This window comes from Oncorhynchus masou, chromosome 15 (assembly GCF_036934945.1).
Source record: "Oncorhynchus masou masou isolate Uvic2021 chromosome 15, UVic_Omas_1.1, whole genome shotgun sequence".
Taxonomy (NCBI): Eukaryota; Metazoa; Chordata; class Actinopteri; order Salmoniformes; family Salmonidae; genus Oncorhynchus; species Oncorhynchus masou.
The window spans coordinates 38,574,241-38,597,929 of record NC_088226.1 but is presented as its reverse complement, the minus strand read 5'-3'; the positions used below and the strand labels follow the sequence as shown (position 1 = coordinate 38,597,929).

Genomic DNA, 23,689 nt, shown 5'->3' with positions numbered 1-23,689 from the left:
AGGGCAGATTAGGAAGCTAAGCCAGCAGCTGGAAAGTAACACCCACACACAGACTCTCACTTGAAAGAGGAAGATAGTATTGACACAGAATTACTGAAGGAAAGTCAGCTTAGAGCTCCGATTAAGGAAGTTGCTAGATGGGTTAAGATGGGAGCCGCTGATAAAGGAGGAATTTGGCACAAAGGGTACCTACCTATTTTACCTCTAACATGCTCTAACAAATTAGTTTTGACAGTATGTTCGGAAAATTGAAGAATTGCATGATTACTGTGTTGTGGGCAACTTTCAGCTGAATGAGTGTTTTGGTTCCGTGTGAAAGCTGTTTGATTCCGTGAGTGAAAGGTCTAATTTCCAGGACTCTGGAGAAATCGATGAGACCACAGATGGTGAGATACGGACCGATCCCAAGCTCTGACCAGTGGTATGATGAATACATGCCCCTAGACCTAGCAGATGGATCCGGCTCCTTCACATACGAGGAGCCTATGTTGGATGAGACCATTTTTAATGTTTAGGTTCTTTTTTGTTTTGATGTGTAGACTGTTTCTTTGATGAAGATTATAATGAAAATTCTGATAAGAAGAGTTATGATTCTGATGTAGGCCTAGAACAGTCCTTGTAAATACATATATTGGTTTTGGTGTGGTTGATTTGTGGTTGATTTTGGACATGATGGATATTTTAATTGAATTGGTTAATGAACACATAAGAACTAAATTCATCTAACAACCGCTGTCAATAGAACTCAATGCTTATTATCGGATGTATTAGGTTATGAAATCCAACTTTTTTGATATATTGCTAATGATATGTTGGAGACTGACCACACTGAATGATTCAGGAAATTAATAATCATATTTATCTCGGGGCAGAGTGGGTGGACACCCTTCATTTGGGCTTTGGTCTAACATGAATTGCTATTTGGGCCATGGAGTGGGAGCTTTTTGATGAGTTGGTTCTGGGGGTGTTGGAACCGAATCTCATGGTTGTCTAACTCTGCAGTAGGCTTATATAATTTCAGCTTTTGAATGGCACATGATTCTGTCAGATGGTTTTATGTGCTTTAGAATGACACTTCCGGTTTTGGTGGGAGGTGATTTATTCACAGGATACAAATTATGTATAGAAAACACTCCAGTCTGGTTTTAGACCCCATCATACACTACCGGTCAAAAGGTTTAGAGCACCTATGTCACGCCCTGGCCTTAGTTATCTTTGTTTTCTTTATTATTTTGGATAGGTCAGGGTGTGACATGGGGGATTTATGCGTTTGTCTGGTCTAGGGGTTTTGTATGTTTATGGGGTGTGTCCTTTCTATGTGTTTATGTAAGTCTATGGTTGCCTAGATTGGTTCTCAATTAGAGGCAGGTGCTTATCGTTATCTCTGATTGGGAACCATATTTAGGCAGCCATGTTCTTTGGGTATTTTGTGGGTGATTGTCTTCTGTCTTTGTGTCATTGCACCAGATAGGACTGTTTCAGTTTTCACTTTTGTTGTTTTGTATTTTGTAGTGTTCTCGTTTATCATCGATATTAAAGATGTTGAACACTAACCACGCTGCACTTTGATCCTCCTCTCCTTCAGCGGGAGAAAACCATTACAACCTACTCATTCAAGGGTTTTTCTTTAATTGTACTATTTGTACTACTAAAGGACTCCAATAATAAGAAGAGACTTGCTTGTGCCAAGAAACACGAGCATTAGACTTGGGGAAATTTGTCCATTGGTCTGGAGGTTTTTGCTTCCAACCACTGTGTCTTTGTGAGATGCTGTGTGGTTAAACGGATGATCTCCGCATGTGTATTTCCCACCGTAAAGCATGGAGGAGGAGGTGTTATGGTGTGAGGGTGCTTTCTGGTGACATTGTCTGTGATTTATTTAGAATTCAAGGCACACTTAACCAGCATGGCTACCACAGCATTCTGCAGCGATACGCCATCCCATCTGGTTTGGGCTTAGTGGGACTATCAATTATTTGTCAACAGGACAATGACCCAACACAGCTCCAGGCTGTGGTAAGGGCTATTTTACAAAGGAGAGTGATGGACTGCTGCATCAGGTTACCTGGGTCTCCACAATCTCCCGATGTCAACCAAATTGAGATGGTTTGGGATGAGTCGGACCACAGAGTGAAGCAAAAGCAGCCAACAAGTGCTCAGCATATGTGGGAACTCCATCAAGACTGTTGGACAGGCACTCCAGGTGAAGCTGGTTGAGAGAATGCCAAGCGTGTGCAAAGCTGTCATCATGGCAAAGGGTGGCTATTTGAAGAATCACAAACATAAAATATATTTTGATTTGTTTAACACTCTGAGAATTCAATGGTAAATTTAGGTGCTCTGTTTTAGGACCACTATTGTTTTCACTATAGATGCTACCTCTTGGTGATAAAATTCAGAAACACAATGTCAACTTTCACTGCTATGCGGATGACACACAGCTGTACATTCTGATTAAACATTGTGAAGGCCAAAGATTGGCTACCCTGGATCCCTGTGTTTCAGATATAAGGAAGTGGATTGCAGCAAATGTTTAACTAGTTCTAGGTCCCAATAAACAAAGAGATCTAGTTTTTGATCTGACAATTACTCTGAATGGTGGTACAGTCATCTAAAATAAAACTGTGAATAACCTCAGCATTATTCTTGGCCCTGATCTCTCTTTTTCCAAATATTTAAACAGCAGCTTTTTTCCATCTTTGTAACATGGCAAAAATCAGAAGTTTTTGTCTAAAAATGAAGCAGAAAAACTAATCAATACTTTTGTCACTTTAAAATCAAATCTAATTTTATTTGTCACACGTGCCAGAATACAACAGTGAAATGCTTTACTTACAAGCCCTTAGACCAACAATTCAGTTTTAAGAAAAAATAAATAAATTAATACAAGAAATAACAGTGATAAATCATTAAAGAGCAGCAGTGAAATAACAATAGTGAGGCTTCATACACAGGGTACCGCTACAGAGTCAACATGCGGGGTTCAGGAGTCTTAAGACTTGGGAATAGAAGCTGTTTAGAAGCCTCTTGGACCTAGACATGCCGCTTGCTTTGCGGAAGCAGAGAGAACAATCTATTACCAGGGGGGCTGGATTTGACCATTTTTAGGGCCTTCCTCTGACACACCTGGTATAGAGGTCCTGCATGGCAATAAGCTTGGCCCCAGTGATGTACTGGGCCGTACACACTACTCTCTGTAGTGCCTTGCGGTCGGAGGCCGAGTAGTTTCCAGACCAGGCAGTGATGCAACCAGTCAGGATGCTCTCGATGGTGCAGCTGTAGAACCTTTTGGATCTGAGGACCCATGCCAAATCTTTTCAGTCTCCTAAGGGGGAATAGGTTTTGTCGTGCCCTCTTCACGACTGTCTTGTTGTGCTTGGACCATGTTAGTTTGCTGGTGATGTGGACACCAAGGAACTTGAAGCTTTCAACCTTCTCCACCACAACCCCGTCGGGCCTCCTTTTCCTGGAGTCCACAATCATCTCCCAGCGGTGTAAAGTACCTAATAAAAATACTTTTAAGTACTACTTAAGTCCTTTTTGGGGGCATCTGTACTTTACTATTGATATTTTTGACAACTTTTAATTTTACTCCATTACATTCCTAAAGACAATAATGTACTTTTCAATCCTTACATTTTCCCTGACACACAAAAGAACTCGTTACATTTAGAGTGCTCAAGCAGGACAGAATTATGGCACTCATCAACATAATGCTTTGTCATCCCTACTGCCTCTGATCTGGCGGACTCACGAAACACAACTGCAATGTGTGTAAATTATGTCTGAGTGTTTGAGTGTGCCCCTTTCTGTCCATAATTAAAAGTAATATGATAATAATGCTGTCTGATTTGCTTAATATAAGGAATTTGATGTATAGCTTACTTTTACTACGGTATATACTTTTACTCAAGTATGTCAATTTAGTACTTTTTAAGTACATTTAAAACCAGATACTTTCAGGATTACACTCAAGTAGTATTTTACTGGGTAACTTTCACTTTTACTTGAGTAATTGTCTGTTAAGGTATCTTTACTGTTACTCAAGTATGACAATGGAGTACTTTTTCCACCACTGTCATCTCCTTTATCTTGATCACGTTGATGGAGATGTTGTTGTCCTGGCACCACACAGCTAGGTCGCCTACCTCCTCCCTATAGGCTGTCCGGTGATCAGGCCTACCACTGTTGTGTCATCCTAATGATAATTAGACTACTGCTCTACTCTCCGGCTACCCGGATAAAGCACTAAATAAACTTCAGCTAGTGCTAAATACAGCTGCTAGCCCAATTACTAGAACCCCAAAGCTCATTCATATTACTCCACTGTTAGCCTCCCTACACTGGCTTCCTGTTAAGGGTTGATTTTGCCTGGCCAGGTCCCCTCTCTCCTGGGATTCTCTGCTTCTGACCCTTTTACTGGGGATCAGTCACTGGCTTGCTCGTGCTCTCCCATGCCGTCCCAAGGAGGGGTGCATCATGTCTTGACAGGCTTTTTTTTCCCGATATACTCGTCTTGAGTGGGTTAAATCACTGACGTTGTCTTCCTGTCCGGTCTTGCGCTTCCTTGGGCTCATGTGGTGGGGGAGATCTTTGTGAGCTATACTCCGCCTTGTCTCAGGGTAGTAAGTTGGAGGTCTGTTGGTATCGCTCTAGTGGTGTGGGGGCTGTGCTTTGGCAAAGTGGGTGGGGTTATATCCTGCCTGGTTGGCCCTGTCCAAGGGTATTGTCAGACGGGGCCACATGACTCAGTCCCCAGTATCTATGCTGCAATAATCCATGTGCCGGGGAGCTAGGGTCAGTTTGTCAGTCTAGGGTCAGTCTATCAGTCTGTCCTATCTGGTGTATTTCTCTTGTCTTCTCTTGTTTGGTGTCCTGTATGATCTTAAGTATGCTTCCTCTCAGTCTCCCATCTCTCTCTCTTGCTCTCTCTTCCCAGAGGACCTGAGCCCTAGGAGCATGCCTCAGGACTACCTGGCCTGACGACTCCTGGCTGTCCCCTTCCCCAGTCCACCTAGTTGTGCTGCTGATCCAGTTTCTGCAGTTCTGCCTGCGGCTATGTAACCCTGACCTGTTCACCGGATGTGCTATCTTGTCGGGCTTCTGATCCAGTTTCTTCTGTTCTGTCTGTGGCTATGGAACCCTGACCTGTTCACCGGACCTTCTACCCTACCCCGGACCTGCTGTTTTGACTCTCTCTCTCGCTCTCTCTTCTGCAGCTGCTGTCTCGAACTCTGAATACTCATCTATGAAAAGCCACCTGACATTTACTCCTGAGGTGCTTACCTGTTGCACCCTCTATAACCACTGTGATTATTATTTGACCCTGCTTGTCATCTATGAACATTTGAACATCTTGAAGAACGATCTAGCCTTAATGTCCATGTACTCTTATCTCCACCGGCACAGCCAGAAGAGGACTGGCAACCTCAAAGCCTGGTTCCTATCTAGGTTTCTCTCTACGTTCCTACCTTTCTAGGGAGTTTTTTCCTAGCCACACTGCTTCTACATCTGCATTGCTTGCTGTTTGGTGCTTTAGGCTGGGTTTCTGTATAAGCTCCCTGGTCTATGTACTTGAATCTGTGCTTGAAATGTAATTCTTGACTGAGGGACCTTACAGATGTTGTATGTATGGGGGACAGAGGAAGGGGTTGTCATTCAAAAATGATGTCATCCCATATTATTTCACACATGTAACTTATTATATGATTTGTTACACTAAATGTTACTCCTGGACTCATTTAGGCTTACCTAAACAAAAGGGGAGAATACTTTAGCTACATTTTTGTTATTTAATCATTTGCATTAATTTGTTAACACTTGTGGTATTTTCTTTTTACCTTGACATTATGGAGTGTGTAGATCAATGACAAAAAAATCACAACTAAATCCATTTCAATCCTACTTTATCAAGCAACAAAATGTGGAAAAAAAGTTTACTTATCATACACACTGTATTTATTATGATATCACAATCTCTGTCTCCATCAATGTGAGAGGCCAGCTATCTCTCTCTCTCTCACACACACACACACACACACACACACACACACACACACACACACACACACACACACACACACACACACACACACACACACACACACACACACACACACACACACACACAAATATTCAGGAAGAATTTAATTCATTATTCATCTCCATTTGACATTATTCTTCTCCATTTGATATTGCCATTTAGATGCACATGCATGCATGGCAGTGAAAAATATCCAGACTCAACCAAGCAGTCTTTTTGTATAAAAACTACGGTATTAGACCTTTTAAGTAGATAGCCCAAAAAACATCCTCCTAATTCCATTGAGAAATAGCATTTATTGTCTCACAAATTGGATACATTTGATCACTTTTATCAATTCAAGCAAACTCCAGATTCGTCGGGATGGACTGTGAATTTCAATGTGGGCAATTCCACTTCACTCAGTCAACAACTATGTCTATAGTAAAAATAAAAATAATTAAACACAGCAGGATTCCAAAACATTCAGAACATCCATAACCGCAAACTGAAACACAAACCCAGAAATTGATTTTCAAATAAAAAACTGCCATTCAGTTTGTGTGTGAAACCTTCCTCCAGTGCAATTTTTTATTTTTTATTACATTTCACCTTTATTTAACCAGGTAGGCTAGTTGAGAACAAGTTCTCATTTACAATTGCGACCTGGCCAAGATAAAGAAAAGCAGTTTGACACATACAACAACACAGAGTTACACATTGAATAAACAAAAATACAGTCAATAATTATGTAGGAAAAAAAGTATAAATACAGTATGGGCAAATGAGGTAAGATAAGGCAGGTAAGGCAATAAAATAGGCCATAGTGGCGAGGTAATTACAATATAGCAATTAAACACTTGGGTGATAGATGTGCAGAAGATGAATGTGCAAGAAGAGATACTGGGGTGCAAAAGAGCAAAATAAATAAATAGAGTATGGAGATGAGGTAGTTGGATGGGCTATTTACAGATGGGCTATGTACAGGAGCAATGATCTGTGAGCTGCTCTGACAGCTGGTGCTTGAAGTTAGGGAGGGAGATAAGAGTCTGCAGCCTCAGCAATTTTTGCAGTTCGTTCCAGTCATTGGCAGCAGAGAACTGGAAGGAAAGGTGGCCAAAGGAGGAATTGGCTTTGGGGGCAATCAGTGAAATATACCTGCGGGAGCGCGTGCTGTGGGTGGATGCTGCTATGGAGACCAGTGAACTGAGACAAGGCGGGGCTTTACCTAGCAAAGGTAGCACCAGACCTGGCCGATTAAACAATTAAACATTGATAAGAAAGTCATTTGTTGAACATTTTAACATAGTTTGTTGAATAAATAAACGTTACACTCACGGTTCACAAAGTTATTCTTTATTATTCTAGCTCGAAAGCTTTCTCCCAAGATACGGCTGAATGAGACACATGTGTAACGGCGTTCTTGTTTAGTTGAAGGAGAGTCGGACCGAAATGCAGCGTGTAAGTTACTCATGTTTATTAAGTGAAAGACAAAACGAACGAACTAACACGAATAACTATTAAATACAAAAAACAACAAAACAGAACAAAACCTAATACAGCCTGACTGGTGAAACTAGCACAGAGACAGGAACAATCACCCACGAAAGCGAAAAAACAGGCTACCTAAATACGGTTCCCAATCAGCGACAACGAGAAGCACCTGACTCTGATTGAGAACCGCCTCAGGCAGCCAACCTAATTAACACCACACACACCCCTAATCAACTAGAATCCCAAACACTACAAACCCCAAAACGAAAATACAATACATAATAACCCCATGTCACACCCTGGTCTGACTAACTAATAAACTAAAACACACAATACTAAGACCAAGGCGTGACAACATGACAAAGATTATCCAAATAATGGACATCGTCGACTCTCATCTGAAGCCACATTTGTGTATTGTAATACATCGACAGGCGGAAAACAATTCTGTGAGCACAGAATACAGATCCACAGGCACTTTTTGAATGTGAATATGACATCCCACCGTAGTAAATGTTACCTATTTTTGTGTCAACATAATACATCAACACAACCCGAACCCTAGCTTCATGTGCACATCCCGGTTCAACCCTAACCCTAGCTCTAGCTTCATGTTCACATCTCAGTTCAACCCTAACCCTAGTTTCATGTCCACATCCCGGTTCAACCCTAACCCTAGCTTCATGTCCACATCCCGGTTCAACCCTAACCCTAGTTTCATGTCCACATCCCGGGTTCAACCCTAACCCTAGCTTCATGTCCACATCACGGTTCAACCCTAACCCTAGCTTCATGTCCACATCCCGGTTCAACCCTAACCCTAGCTTCATGTCCACATCCCAGTTCAACCCTAACCCTAGCTTCGTGTCCACATCCCGGGTTCAACCCTAACCCTAGCTTCATGTCCACATCCCGGGTTCAACCCTAACCCTAGCTTCATGTCCACATCACGGTTCAACCCTAACCCTAGCTTCATGTCCACATCCCGGGTTCAACCCTAACCCTAGCTTCATGTCCACATCCCGGGTTCAACCCTAACCCTAGCTTCATGTCCACATCACGGTTCAACCCTAACCCTAGCTTCATGTCCACATCCCGGGTTCAACCCTAACCCTAGCTTCATGTCCACATCCCGGGTTCAACCCTAACCACAGCCTGGCTGGTTACCTGAGGGGTATACTACAAAACAGGATCAGGCCGCTAACTTTGATAAACAACAATATTTCGCCATTTTTTTGTGTTTTACCTAGAAAGCTAAACTTAGTCGTTGTTTTGGTTGTTGAGTCAATTAGACCATGCCCATTTCAAGCTTATCTTTCAAAAAATATTAAGCTATTTAAGAACATTTAGGCAAGTTAACTGGTTAACTCTTGGATCAGGAGTGGCGTACTATGAATCTAGATAAAGGAGATAGCGAGCTAACTTTGGTCAACTCTGAGTTCGACTCGTGATAACCTATGACATGAAAGTGGCTCACCTTTTAGCCAGGTCAATTTCTATGGAAACAAATCCTTTAGAACGAACCACATGCTTGTGCATTAATTCCTGCCGTGTTCACGCTTCATCGCCCATGATCGCAACCCTCTATTGAAAATGAACGGGCTTCTGTTGTTTCATCAGCTCCAACATGCTCTATGGATCTCAGCTGTCAACCTAACCTCCATGCAATTGCGTCTGATAAAGAGTTTGCAAAGATCCTCCTGAAACCAGGCCCCTACCGGCACATGCTGCCCCCCGACCACTCCTCCATCTCTGGTTGTGTTGCCCGATCCTCAACAACGTTGGAATCCATCAGGTGCAGGACCAAGCACTTCCAAAGGAGCGTGTCACCATACATGACTAGGCTGCTCAACCAGGTGAGCTAAGGACTGCTACTTGTGTCTTACCCTTAGCACTGACAGTTCTCCGAAGATATGTATTGTAATGATTTAATTGTATTGATGATTTTCCTGTGCATAGTGTATTCATGTAAAGAGTGTCATAATTCAGCATCAGCTGCCATTGATACGTTTAAACAAGCAATCCAATTCTGATTAAAAAAAATAACTAATAAGTCATTTGACCAATCAGATCAGTTCTGAAAAGATTTGATTTGAAAAGATCTGATGTGATTGGTCAAAAGACCCATTAGTGGAAAAAATATCAGAATTGGGATGCCTGTCAATGGTAGCCAATGTAATGTCAAATTTGTGAAATAAACAATCCAATATATACTTATGACCACTAGATGGAGCCCTAGTCTTTTGTTTTCAGTCCCTCATCCTGACTACAGTCAGTTTACATGTCAGTCAGTGTTAGCAGTGGTGGAGCTAGGTAAGCTCATGAATCAAACTTATCATAATATATCCACCCAAAGAATGCACTGTATCTTTGTGCAGCTGATGTATGAAGTGTGATGTGCGTGTGTTTCTTTATGTCTGCAGTTTTATTCAGCATGATGCAACAATGATATGCACGTCAAACTCTCATGGCTCAAAGTGGAGGAGAAATTGACTTCATCACTTGTGTTGACAAGCTGAACGCACTGATCTGTCTGTTTAAATGACTAGCACACAGCTTGGTCACCGATGCATACCCCACAAGACACGCCACCAGAGGTATCGTCACAATCCCCAAGTCCAGAACAGACTGTGGGAGGCGCACAGTACTACATGGAGACATGACTACATGGAACTCTATTCCACATCAGGTAACTGATGCAAGCAGTAGAATCAGATTTTATAAACAGATACAAATAATTTCTCCACTTAGGTGAGATTGTTTCAGGCATGTGTGCCGCCCCCCAAAGACTTTCCACTGCATGACCGGGCAGGCTAGTTCAGGCTGTAGATGGTGCAATGAGACAATACAAACCATGGAAATATTCAAGTTATGTTTAGTAAAATATATTCATACTGCACCTTTTTACTAAACACAAAATATTATGTTTAGTAAATGTGCAGTGCAATATTTTGTTTTACATGGTCAGCCATAGTAGTACAGCACCCCTGGAGCAAATGTGGGTTAAGTACCTTGCTCAAGGGCACATTAAAAGATTTGGGCTAATGCTGTAACGGCTAAGCTATATGTTTAGGTACCAGCCTATTTAAGACCACAGGGCCCCTTTTATGTAACTGTAGCCTACTGCTGTGTTTTGCGTTTCTATTGTGTAAGCTTTAAGTTCATATTTCAGTTTCCTTAATGTTGATTATGTTCCGTTGTTTATCATGTAAACACTAATTCTCGTCTCTGTCTATTACAGAAACCATACATAGTTCTCATTTATGTTTGCCCTCTGTGCTGGGACGTTATTTGATGCTAAAATAAATGGTTGAATGTTCACTGGAGTCTTGTCCACATCACTCTCTAACCTGGAGCTGAATTTGCAGTTAACATCCAATCCACCCACTACAATCTTTCAATCAACAGTAGGCTGCGCTCCAACTCTCCTCTAACCTGGTTTTACAAGCCACAACAGTGCATCTCTTGCAGTGTATTTATATTTCTTACAAATGTCAAATATATTGCTGAGAGAGTCAAGCAGGCAGGTGTAGCCTAAAATACATCTGTTTTATTGAAACACTTCATGACAAAATTAAGCAAATCTCAAAGGGTATACAACAAGTGCAAATGTGTTTCAATTTGTTATAAAGAAGCTTTGTGTATGTGTAGGCTGCATTTATCTTTATTGGCCTATATCGGATCAGAGGCCTAGTTACATAAAATATAAGGTATTTGTTTGCACAGTTAATGACAGCAAACACATTAGTCGTTTTTGAAACTTATTTTGGAAAAAACCTTGGTTATATTGTCAGAAGATTTGGTGCCTTCCTTAATTTCGGAAACAGTTGTTGCATAATACCTATGCAACAACTGCTTTAGGCTTATCAAGACAACGAAGGCCACTGTAAATATACCCTGATGTGAGAAGTTTTCCGGCTTCTCAGAAGTAGGCTAGCCCTTTGTCCCTCTTGTTCATTCTCATCAGAAATATTAGCCAATTTATTTGCCTTTTAACTCTCATGGAATCAGTTTAAATTGTTTGATTTGGTGTTGATCAGATTCTCATCTCCGGAGCACGGTTTGGAGCCATTACGCACACTCCATGACGCGCTCACATCACGCACGGTTTGACGTCTTGACAAAGGCTTTGGTGATGCTGGTGATGATGATAGTAAGATCCGCTGGCTGAAGGACGAAACGAGGAGATGCCGTTAAAGTTCAGGAGAAAATCCTTCCTGTCACACACGGGTGAGGAGTGGCTCTGGTAGCGAGGGATCCCCACTGGAGAAAAAGGAGATAACAGTGAATAACTCATTTTTACTAAATCCATCAAAAATAAATTTACATTTAAACAAAAAAAAAGAACCCAGTTAAGTCTGAGTTTCGTTTCAGAATATAGGAGAAAGCCTTAATTCTTGTGGGTTTTTACAAATAGGAATTCTGTAGCTTAAATATTATTCTTAATAGAAGCATTAAATTGACCTTCTATAAAAAAGTTATAGTATTCAGCGTATTGTGTATACACTGTAATGTACCATTTTAAATGATACAGTAATTATGGTATTATCAACTAAACTACTCTGAAATATATTATAATTAGTAAAAAGGTGCAGTATGAATATATTTTATACTGCTGTATGCTGCAGTATGAACTGCAGCATACTGTAAATGATGGTGCATTGTGGGAATATTTTGGGGGCAGGGAAGGAATCACTGTATATGGTACTATAATTCCACCCCTCAGAATACAGTACCATACCGTATTTTTGGCACACCAAAAACCTTTTGACCACTAGTGGGTGCATGGTATTGTTTTTGGCTCATGAACATATTTTGAGGCATGCCTTATAAGAGGCTATATTTTTGTTGTAACTCTGTGTGAGAATGCTGTACCAATTTAACTCCCGTGGTTATGGTGCCCATCAGTTTGTATAGGAGGCAGCAAATCTTACCCATGAAATGTTCTTATTTTGTTTTTTTTTGCACTGTGGACACTGACAGGTTGGAAGCCTTTGTTAAAGTTCCAATGCAGCCATTTTCATCTCAATATCAAATCATTTCTGGTAACAATTTTACTGTGATTGTTTTTAAATTACAATGGTAAAAAAGACACAGTTTAGCAAAAAGCTATTTCTCAAGCAATAATTTTGTTAAGTGGTTTGAGTGGGGAGGGGGGAAATGAAAAGTACCTGTTATTGGCAGAGGTTTGGCACTATTAACTAATTTGCCGCATGGTGATGTCACCACCGAAGGCCAAAAACTCTTCCAGCAGGATTTTCAAAAAGCTCTTATGCTAAAAGGACATCTTTCGCAATATCACAGTATTATTACAACCTCATAGCATGGAAATATATATGCCTTAAACACAGGAAAATCACTTTTTTTTTTTACTAAACTGGGCCTCTAGAAGTACAAGTGACATATAACCAAATATGAATTAATATACTGCAATGTGTAAACACTTTACCAAGCAGCCAACCTGCTTGCATCAATCCCTTGTAATTACAGTAAAATACTGTAATACAAACCCCTGCCCTCAATGAATTTCATTATGGAAGCATTATGGAAGCATCTCATTTTTACAGTATAATAGTACATTTTATGATATTTATGACATTACACAGTACTTGCTTTGATGCAGTATTCATTACTGTAATATAAAATGCAGAATTTGACTTGCCACCGCCTGTAAGCTACTGTCACATTCACTGTCACCAATTTACAGTGTAGGCAATTAGGCATATACCTTTTAACTACGTTTGAGTTGACACATCTTGCAATAATTTGGCCAGTAAACAAAGTGAAGAGTCCCATAACACCACGTGCAGAAATCACTTTCAGTGAATCTAGAGATTAGACCTCAACTTTTACGGCGGGACTCGTTAATTAACTACGCCACGAAACATCCCTACCTCTGCATTTAGATGTATTTATTTATACTGTAAACTATATATTCCTCACAGTAAAGTCGCTCATACTGAACAGTTCTATGGTCACTTTTCTATGTTGTATAATATATGTGAACTTTGTCAATTAATCTGTCTGTTTCGTCTATGTTCATTGTCTATTTCTAGAAACACCAAGCAAAATTATGGGTATGCATAGACTACTTAGCGAATAATGTATTAATTAATGAAGAGGCAGGGATTGCTTTCCTTTTTAGTATAGGTAAAATAATAGAATTGCTTCCATGCTCCCCTCAGTATTCCCATTCATGAGAATACCACTAACGTTGAATCCAAAATCAAGAAACTGCATGTGTTAAGCCTATTTCTTCTTTAAAATATTCACATTTAAACATGCAATGATTTTAATGTACAATAGATTATTTTGGATGTGTTCAAATTAGATGCATAGAGCGTAGGCCTACACAAAATAGCAGAGCGAATATATGCTATGGATGCAACAAAAATCGTATTTTGGAGCAGCAGTCTTTAATTCTGAAATTTGTCTAACGTAAAACACCCATGACTTTACTTCCGAATCCTTGCTTCTGTAATGTTTGTTTAGTTGGTGCACTTTGCATTAGTGATAGGTGCATTATGTGTACACATATTTTTACATTTGTCATTTAGCAGATGTTTTATACAGAGCGATGTACAATTAGCGCATTCAGTCGTATCGAGTACTACATTTGCCTTAAATATTTAGCAGCAAAGTAGGTGCTAGTAGGTAAAGTATGTTTTTAATTGGATGGGAAGGGGGCATGGTGATAGTTTTGTAAGGTGGGCAACTCTTCAAAGAGGTAGGGTTCCAGACGTTTTCGGAAGATGTGCAGGGACTCCGCTGTCCTGACTTTGGGGGGAAGTTTGTGCGAGTGCAAGCTGGCCTCCCGTAGGGGTGGGAGGGCCACCATTATATTTAACTTAGAGAAATGTTTAGTCTTACATTTTAAGTGTTCAGTCTTAAACCAGATAAAGTTAAGTTCGTTAAAAGTGATTTGATAGTCCTATAATAACCAAACAACGTCATCGTTTCAGTGCTTTCTACCCCAATTGGCCTCCGTATCCTTCAGAGATTTATGAAAGATGATTAGGTAACGGTGCTTATGTTTGATTGTCCGTTTCTCTTGAGGGCATAGACATATTACACTGTTTATCCCCGAGTGCTGCAGGAGCAACATCACAAGTGTTAATTCATCATTATATGGCCTTATATAATTTTCTGACAAATAATTGAATCTGGAGAATTAGAACAGCGGTCCTTTGTCATAGATCCTTATGTGCCAGGTCAGCAACACAGTCAGAGCGAGAAAGAGGGAGGAGAGGGAAAGGGGAGCAAGCGAGCGAGCGTGAGCCTCATCAAGGTCATAAGGACTCCAGATGTGACGCATGCACGCGCAGTGTCGGTGTTTTCTCTCTAGGAGGCTGCAGGCCTCTATCCTGAGGGTGCTGCCCTTGTGCCCCATTTTCAGAGACAACACACCGGCCGTGACTGACAATCCTTATGGGCCGTGTAGAGGCCCGTGAGAACAGATAAAGGCTTGTCTTCTAAATAGTTATGAGAAGTCTAGCGAGGTCGAGGCCTATTCGTTAGTTGAAATCATCTTCAGTGTGGTCCGACTCGCACAGCCTTTGTTTAGATAACCCCTGAGACCCCTCTAGCTTTAGAATAATTCCCCTCAGAAATCCCTTGGACTTTTGTTAAAAGCGTCGACATATTAGAATCATGTAAAACAAGGTTAACATGAACTAAATTACATGGATGTGAAGACAATCAACTGGCCTAAGGAGCGATAAGTAAAATGTACACAAAGGGGGCTACAGTTTCAATTATGGCCCATTGCACTAAGCTCCTGAGGTGGAGCAGTCCAACCACAGCTCCCACTGCAGGTTGAAGTGGACCTGGTGAAGGACATGTACACTCTTGACCATCCACTGAATGACCTGCTCCCTCCAAAAAGAGGTAACAGCACCACCAGGCTCATGAGAAACAGCCACCAACTGTCCTGTATAACTGCCCGTACGAACCGCCTGCGAAACGCCACTCCACCCACTGCTATCAGACTGTACAATAATTCTAGCTCTTAAATGGTTCTAAAAAAAACATTTTTTTTAATATCACATTTTCATATTACAATTTCCATCATGAAACATGTCCTGTAATGTTTCAAGTCTTCAGTATTTTATTTGTGTCACGTATTATGTGTTGAATATTTCAAATGAGTGTTTTGCAATTATTAGTAATGTAAATTCTGCATTTCTTCAGTTTTATCTGTGAACATGAATAAATAAACTCAAACTCAAATTCCTTTCTTAACATTTATGTAAACAAGAACACAGCCACCGCATTATTCTTCCTAAGGCCTAGCCGATATATCAACAACATTTTAAACTATTTTGTTAATTTCTGTCATTAGAAGCTGTTTGGCCCTTATATTTCCCACCTCAGTGTCCTTCTAATTACCCATGCATATTTGTAATGGAGTCCCTTAAAGAGCATTATTTCACCTGGGGTGATTCAAACTGATACCTTAGTTCCACGACAGAATATAGTTTCAAACTAATCATCTTAAATCCAATCAAATTACTTTAACCCACAACATATGGAAGACATTTTGCCAGAACACAACATGAAATTTGAAGGAAATGCATCCACGTCAACCAGTCCTTTAAATTAGGCCTAAATTATCTGAGACCTATCCATCTCCAACATAGTTGTATAGATGCATTACGAATGTAAGTCGTTCCATATTTAGGCTGTAACAAAACACACTAGACTACCGCTGGTAATTTTCTTTGCCAAAGCTTTGTTTAATCTGCGTATGTGTCACGTAGCCCAAGTAAGAGTGAATTTCTCTATTGACTATTAGAGAGGCCAAATATAATTTTAATATACAAATTTAGCAATATTATAGAATATGTATTTACACATTCCGTTAAGTTGGAGTTTTAGCCTCAAGAAAACAGCCTGATCAACGAGAAAATTTGAGTTAGTAAATTATCAACCTGCAAAGGTCTGTTACCCGTGTATGTAACAAACTGCTTTTATATGACACTTTTTACAGTACTTGCTACGCTTGACCAAGTGTATTTGGAATGGCAAGATGCATATGCTTAAACTCCCTGTTACGCATGACATTTCAAACGGTTAATTAAGGCGTTATGGACTTAACGTACACAACGTTTATTGGCCTACCTGAGATATCGGCGGTGTCCCTGGCGTTCTGGTGGAGGTAGCTCTGCTCCAGGGAATAGGGGGACATGCCGGAATTTAGCCCAGAGGACGCCGAGCTGCTGGAGACCAGAGGCTGCTGCTTTATGTACGGGGAGCCGCCGGGAGACGCCCAGTGTCCGGCGCTACTGGCGTATGGAGAATGACCGTCCAACGCGCTGGCCATAGCCGGAGACGAGGGCACAGGGCTGCTGCTACTGTCCGGTCCACCGTAGTCCCCGTTGGACGTTACCGGACAGCTGGCCATATATGTGGACCCGGGGCTCGGGGACATGTGAGGTACGTGGTGGCCACCGCTCAGTCCGTCGTAGCCACCGGCCATGGAGTTGGTCATCATGTCCAAGTTGTAACTGTTGCTATGACACGCCAGAGACCCAGTGGGCGCCTGAAAATCAAAGTTCTGCGGTAAAATGGACGTACCGAAGCCTATCCCGTTCATCATCCGGTAAATGGGCTTCAGAGCTTGGCATTTTCTCCGGAAGCCCCTGGGTCTGCGGCGGAACGAGCCCTCTTCGAACATGAACTCGCTGGCCGGGTCGATGGTCCAATAGTGGCCTTTCCCCGGCCTGCCTAGCCCTTTGGGCAGCTTGATGAAGCACTCGTTCAGGGAGAGGTTGTGCCGGACGGAGTTCTTCCAGCCCTGGTAGGATCCTCTGAAGAAGGGGAACCGGGCCTGGAGGAACTGATAGACCTCACTGAGCGTCAGCCTCTTGGTCGGTGAGCTCTGTATCGCCATGACGATGAGCGCAATGTAGGAGTAGGGAGGCTTCTCTGGTCGCCTCAGGCCGGAGCTCGCCTTCTTGCTTTTGGCCCCGGCTAAGGAGCTGTCCACCTCGGTCTGTGGGCTCATCATTGCGGGGTGCAGGACTCCGGAGGTCGGGCTGGACCTCAGGGGAGGCGGCGGGTCCAGCTGCTGCTGAGAGAGCTCGGTCGTCATCTCTGCTCCGCTAACGCACAGCAGTGGCGTAGATGAGCAGTGACCTTGTGGGAGAGGGGGAAGCGGAGAGCAAGATGTGGAGCAATAGATCTTTCAAAATAACTAATAGGATTCGAAAAAGTTGATCACAAGAAATGTTGCTTATTCTCAACGTCCTCCTCAAATCACACAAGCATTTGGTCTTCGGAATTCCACAAAAAGTGGTTGGAGATTGAAAATCCTCGTTGGACTCTCCTATTTCGCAGAGAATGTGCAGCGAGTGCAGTGTCAGAATGTGGGAGAGACGGTGGGGTGCAGAGTATCCAATGAGGGCTCGGTATAACGCAGCGTTTTGCGGGGTTCAGTCCGACTTAGGCTCCGGTATGGTTCGTTGTCACCGTGGCGGTGAGTGCAGCTCTGTGGCGCACCGGGTGGGCATCGCCCTCCTTAATCCCTGGGGGAGGAAACACGGAGACTACTCGATTTAGTGTGCGCTGCCGCTCAGCCAAACAAAAAGCGACTACCTATCATTTCTTAAATCTAACCCCCCCCCCTACCCAATCCCACTGAAATCAGTGACGACTAGAGCCCCCTCCCCTTCCTGTCCAGTCGTTGCAGCAGAATCATGCCCCTCGCTCTTCATTTCTCCATCCCTCCTTCCCTCTTCCACCCTCTCTCTCCTTCCCATGCTCTCACTCTGACATATCAAATAGGCTACACGCAATTACGCCATCTATCAAACCTCACAGATGTTCTAATCAACAGCGCCACACGGAACGCGCACAAGGTAAATAAAAAACAACCCCTTCTTGCATGTTGTTACCAAACATTCAGATTGTTGATAAGTGTCATGACGCTGCAAAGCAGAAACATTTTCTGTAATGAAGAGGGTATAACTGTGTATGCCAGGGGTATTCAGCACTTACCCTACAAGGTCCGGAGCCTGTTGGTTTTCTATTCTATCTGATAATTAATTGCACCCACCTGGTGTGCCAGGTCTAATGGTAGGCCTACATATTTTTTTGCTGGCATGCAACAAGATCATGTTAGATATCAGACCCAGTAGAGGTAGCGATACATCCCCTAGCTGATAAGGTAAACATCTGTTGTTCTTCCCCTGAACAAGGCAGTTAACCCAAGGCCGTCATTGTAAATAATAATTTGTTCTTTAACTGACTTGCCTAGTTAAATAAAAACAAATAAAAAATATAAATATATTTAACGGTGCATAGAACAAACTGTGTAGGCTCATAGAAATCTCGTGAAAGTAATCCCATCTCGTGTTTGCCTAGTTCTCTCAGACCCAATCGTGAGAGTCACTACGGAACCGACCCACATAGAAAACAAATTGTCGCGCTGAACCAGGGAGGGGAGAGGAAGAGGTGGTGCTCTTTCGCCGGAGTGCATGCGTGTGTAAGCGGGGGTTGTTCTGAGTAAATGACTTTGACATGAGTGGAAGCAGGCTTTTTCCATCAAGTCCAGCCCTGGATACCACACACAGCGCGCCAGTTTCAGTTTACCGCCCCAGGCTCGAGCTGGTCCCTGGCAGGGAGATTCCCCTGGGCCCCGCATTCATTAGAGCGAGAGAACCGAAATTAGGCTCACGGGCGTCGACAGCTTCCCCCTTTATGAAGACCGATCATAATACAGATTTGTCCAACATGATGCAATTATTTATTTAAAAAATATATATTTATGGTCAACAACCACGAGAGAAGTACTGAATGTGTAGATCACTTATCCATCCCATTGCGATGTTCAGTGTTATTGAAACTAATGACACTATTTATTGCAGGCCTGCATCATGCGTTTAACAGGCTATTTATGTGTTTTTACTAGACAAGTGAGTTAAGAATTCTTATTTGCAATGACGGCCAACCGGGGATTAGTGCCTAACTGCCTTGTCCAAGGGCAGAATGTTTACCTTGTCAGCTCGGGGATTCGATCCAGCACTCTTTCGGTTACTGGCCCAACGCTCTAACTAGGCTACCTGCCGCCCCATTTATATATACTATGATGAATTTTCCTTCATTTCGAAATCGTTGTCTGCGTTTGATAGGCTACACTCTCTCGTTTTCCATTCAGCCACCCAAATGTCATGAAAAATAACACGTTTTGGCTCAATTTCTATAAAGACGAATATTAAATAATTTCCCGTACTTTCCCCCCCTATTCCTTTTATTGTATAGGCTTTGCTTTTGTAAATAGAATGTCTAATATATAGGCTAGTTGTTTACGTTTTTAATCAATATTTACAGTTTAGTAGGTATATAAGCTATACAGACATATACAAATAGACCTACAATCTTTGTCCAAAAATGGTAATGGGTTTAAAATAATGTTATAACGTACGATTTAGATGATTCATCTTTATTTGGGCTGATAAATCACATAACAATATCTCCTTTGTTTGCTTCTTCTCCCTCATTACATTTCTACCATATGGATTTGGTTTAGACTGGGCTCTATTTCGTATTGTGCCGCTGAATCGAAACGACGAGAAGGAAAGAGTGAACAACCGTAAACAGTAGACGAGGCCTAATTACAACCTTCGATCAGAATAGAAGAATCTTGCAGCTGGGCCTAATGGATTTCATTTCTGCATTTACGATGTGAACGTCTTAACTTTGGATAGTTGAGATATAGAAAATAGACAGAAAATAGTATAATAATATAATCGCCTCCTAATCTCTTTGTGCATGTGCGTTTTAACATTAGGATACCCCCTGTCATTTGACACCAACAAAAGCCTTTGCATTAGACAAAAAATAATTTGCGGATAAAATCATTTTCCCACCATACACTAGGCTTCCATCCTATTGGCGAGAGATTTTCATGCGAATATTCTAAAATCCACATAAAAATTATGCGCATTTTCCACTACAGATGTTTCCATTAAATTGGCTTGTTGCAGATGAAAGACTGTGCGTGATGACGTAGTGCACATAAAAATACATTTTGCGGTTAAATTCCCATGTACCGAATAAAAAAATACAAGTTAAATCTGTTTCCATCGCATTTACAACTCTACTGATAGTTTTTGTCACAAAACATGTTGCGTTTTATAGCGAATGTACTTACTCTGGTATTGGCAAGTGCCAATAGAGCGCAGATTGTAAGGGGGGGGGGTCAAACGGCAGTCAAGCATGTCACGTCACAAGAATAAGACCCTCGATATTTCTTGGAAAGCAGCATCATGTTCATCACCGTGCACTTTCACCACCCTGTGAAGTTCGTCATCTATTTAATCTGTAGTCTAATAAACTGCATGGTGTGCAAGGTCCTCACAGCCCATTTCGTGACTTCGATATCATGGATATTATATCAATATTAGAGGCATAAAGTCGTTTCCACCGCCATTTCCCACGTCATTAATTTTACGGACACAAAAATAACCCACAATGTCAAACAAACAAATGGTCTCTCAGCATTGATACAATTACGTCGAAACTTCCTTTTCCCATCACACCTGTTATGGTTTTTGTTTTATTACGATATGACTATACTTGCATAAAAACTGTGGATGGGAACTTAGAAAAAAAGTAACCACAAAAAGTGATATATAGAACCCTTCTATAGGGTTATTTGATCAGAACCCTAGAGGTTCTTCATGAACCAACATGGTTCCATATATAACCATGCATGGTGCCATTTATGAATTATGGCTACTTACTATTAAATAGTCATATTTTAATATAAAAATAAACAAATCATGGCCAAAAAAATACCAGCATAGTTTTAGAATATATTGTCATTATATGCAAACATATTTTGGAAATATAAACTGTTGGAAGGCATCTCTTTGTTTGAATGATGTTCCATGTCACCTCTGTCTGACTTCTTTATAAGACAATATACTTTGTCCATTTAGTTACAATGAACAACAAAAATGTGTCTTCTGCTCTGTTCTCAACTCCCCCAAAAAGCAAACACATGCAGTAGTGACCAGCGCAGGTTCAAGCTGTATGCAGCGCCCCTAGATATAAAGCGTCTTGTGGGATTGGGGACCTTGCTCAAGGACCAAACAGTAGGGGACATTTTTGAGGATGTGAATCCAGCAGCCCTCCAGTTGTCAGATCAATTCCGCCTGTTTTCTTTTCTTTTCTAGCACCAGACCCAGGATTCGAACCAGCCACAACTCCTTAGCCGCCTGCCTACCAACCTACTTGACCGGTTCCAGAGAAGAATGAAAAAAGGAGGGGAAAAATGTATTAATCTACAGAAATAAACATGAGTTAATCTGCCAAAATGAAGTCAAAATGCTCTGCAGACATAATTATTATGTAGAATAACAATTTATATGTAGTTGTCAGCAGCAGGTGAAAGAGGGATCTTCTGCCTCTGATTGTTCTTGGTTACTACCAGACTGAGAAAAACATAGATAGTGTTAAAAGTAATGGCGTGATTTTAACAAGGCTATTGAATCAAAACTTATTATGCATAATTTTTCATAAAAAATGTATACATTCCTCTGTCAGCAACAGTGTTCTAGTGGCTTCATGAAATATAGGCTAGGCCCATCGATTGACTCCACACTGAAATAAAATAAACAATTAGCTAATGGCCATAGTCAGGCTGGATCTGTAGCTCTATTTGGCATATCCCATAATAAAAAAATAAAATGTATTTGAAAGTCACTTGTAAAGTTATTAATTAAATTAACCTAGCTTTTTCGGTTTAGCTAGCAATAGCTAGCTTACAAAAGTGCTCAAATTTGATAATGTAAACTTGATTTATTTAGCATATAGTCTCATATGAAGTTGAATTCATATGTTTGAATTAAATAATTAAATAATTAAATAATTTTGCTTACATTGAATAATAATGTGCTTATTGGTAGGCTACTTGCAAATTGGTTCAACCACCATTCTCTTGTATCATCATGCTGGGATGGATTGGCAGTTGGTTTTAAAATTGGAATTTTGAGGTCACCAAAATATTCAATATAGAACCCTTTTTACATTTTTGTTTTTATCTAAAGCCCTTTCATATTTGCACTTAAAATTAGGGCCAAATTCTAGCTAGCTCAAATGGAATTCTCATTCGAGCTGGGTTGAGGGAAACCAAGGCAAGCACAGCCCAGTTTCACAACTACTGCCAGCTCAATTAGAATTCACCCTGGTGACAGTGTTACTATGCAACCACCTGCTGATCACAGCTGGATACTAACACCACGTTTAGCTAGCTTGTCTGGGCTTGTTCCTGTTAGCTAGCATATGGAAAAGCAATACGGCTGTAGTCGGACATGACACAAATTATCACCACAGCTGGATCCTTAATTTATTTTTGCACAACACACATTTTTATGAGAACAGTCAGCCCTCGAATGCTAAGTAGCTACCTGACGTTAAATCAAATCAAACATTATTTGTCACGTGCCAAATACAAGTGTAGACTTTACCGCAAAATGCTTACTTACAAATCCTCCAGTGCAGTTCAAGAAGAGTTAAGAAAATATTTACCAAGTAGACTAAATTAAAAAGTAATAATATAAAGTAACACAATAAGAATACATTTTTTTTGTTTTGAGCAAGATGGCACTGACAGAGATGGTTGCCTCACTTCAGGTCCTTAGGAAAGGCTGCAGTTGTTTTTTTTAATGTATTATTTTATGTATTATTTTATTATATTTCGCTACACTCGCATTAACATCTGCTAACCATGTGTATGTGACCAATAAAATTTGATTTGACAATAACAAGGCAAAATACAGGAGGCACCGGTACCGAGTCAGTGTTGTGGCTTACAGGCTAGTTGAGGTAATCTGTACATGTAGGTAGGGGCGAACTGACTATGCCTAGATAACAAACATCGAGTAGCAGCAGTGTACAACATGTGGGGGTCAATATAACTTGTCTGGTGGCAATTTTATAAATTTTACAGCAGTCTAATGGCTTGGGGGTAGAAGCTGTTGAGGAGCCTTTTGGTCCCAGACTTGGCTCTCCGGTACCGCTTGCCAGTCAGTAGCAGAGAAAACAGTCTATAACTTGGGTGACTGGAATCTATGACAATTTTATGGGCTTTCCTCTGACACCACCTATTATATAGGTCTGGATGGCAGGAAGCTTGGCCACAGTAATGTACTGGGCCGTTCCCACTAC

The 23,689-nt window shown here is 41.2% G+C and overlaps 1 protein-coding gene across 1 annotated transcript; it reads right to left on the bottom strand.

Moving 5' to 3' along the window:
• Nucleotides 1–11,054: 11,054 nt before the first annotated feature.
• Nucleotides 11,055–18,113, bottom strand: LOC135555094 (forkhead box protein F2-like). The gene is made up of 2 exons (XM_064987458.1): nt 16,637–18,113; nt 11,055–11,779 (listed from the first exon to the last, which is right to left on the bottom strand). The coding sequence occupies exons 1-2, from the start codon at nt 17,607–17,609 to the stop codon at nt 11,610–11,612; spliced, it is 1,143 nt and encodes a 380-aa protein (XP_064843530.1). The 5' UTR covers nt 17,610–18,113; the 3' UTR covers nt 11,055–11,609.
• Nucleotides 18,114–23,689: the final 5,576 nt, after the last annotated feature.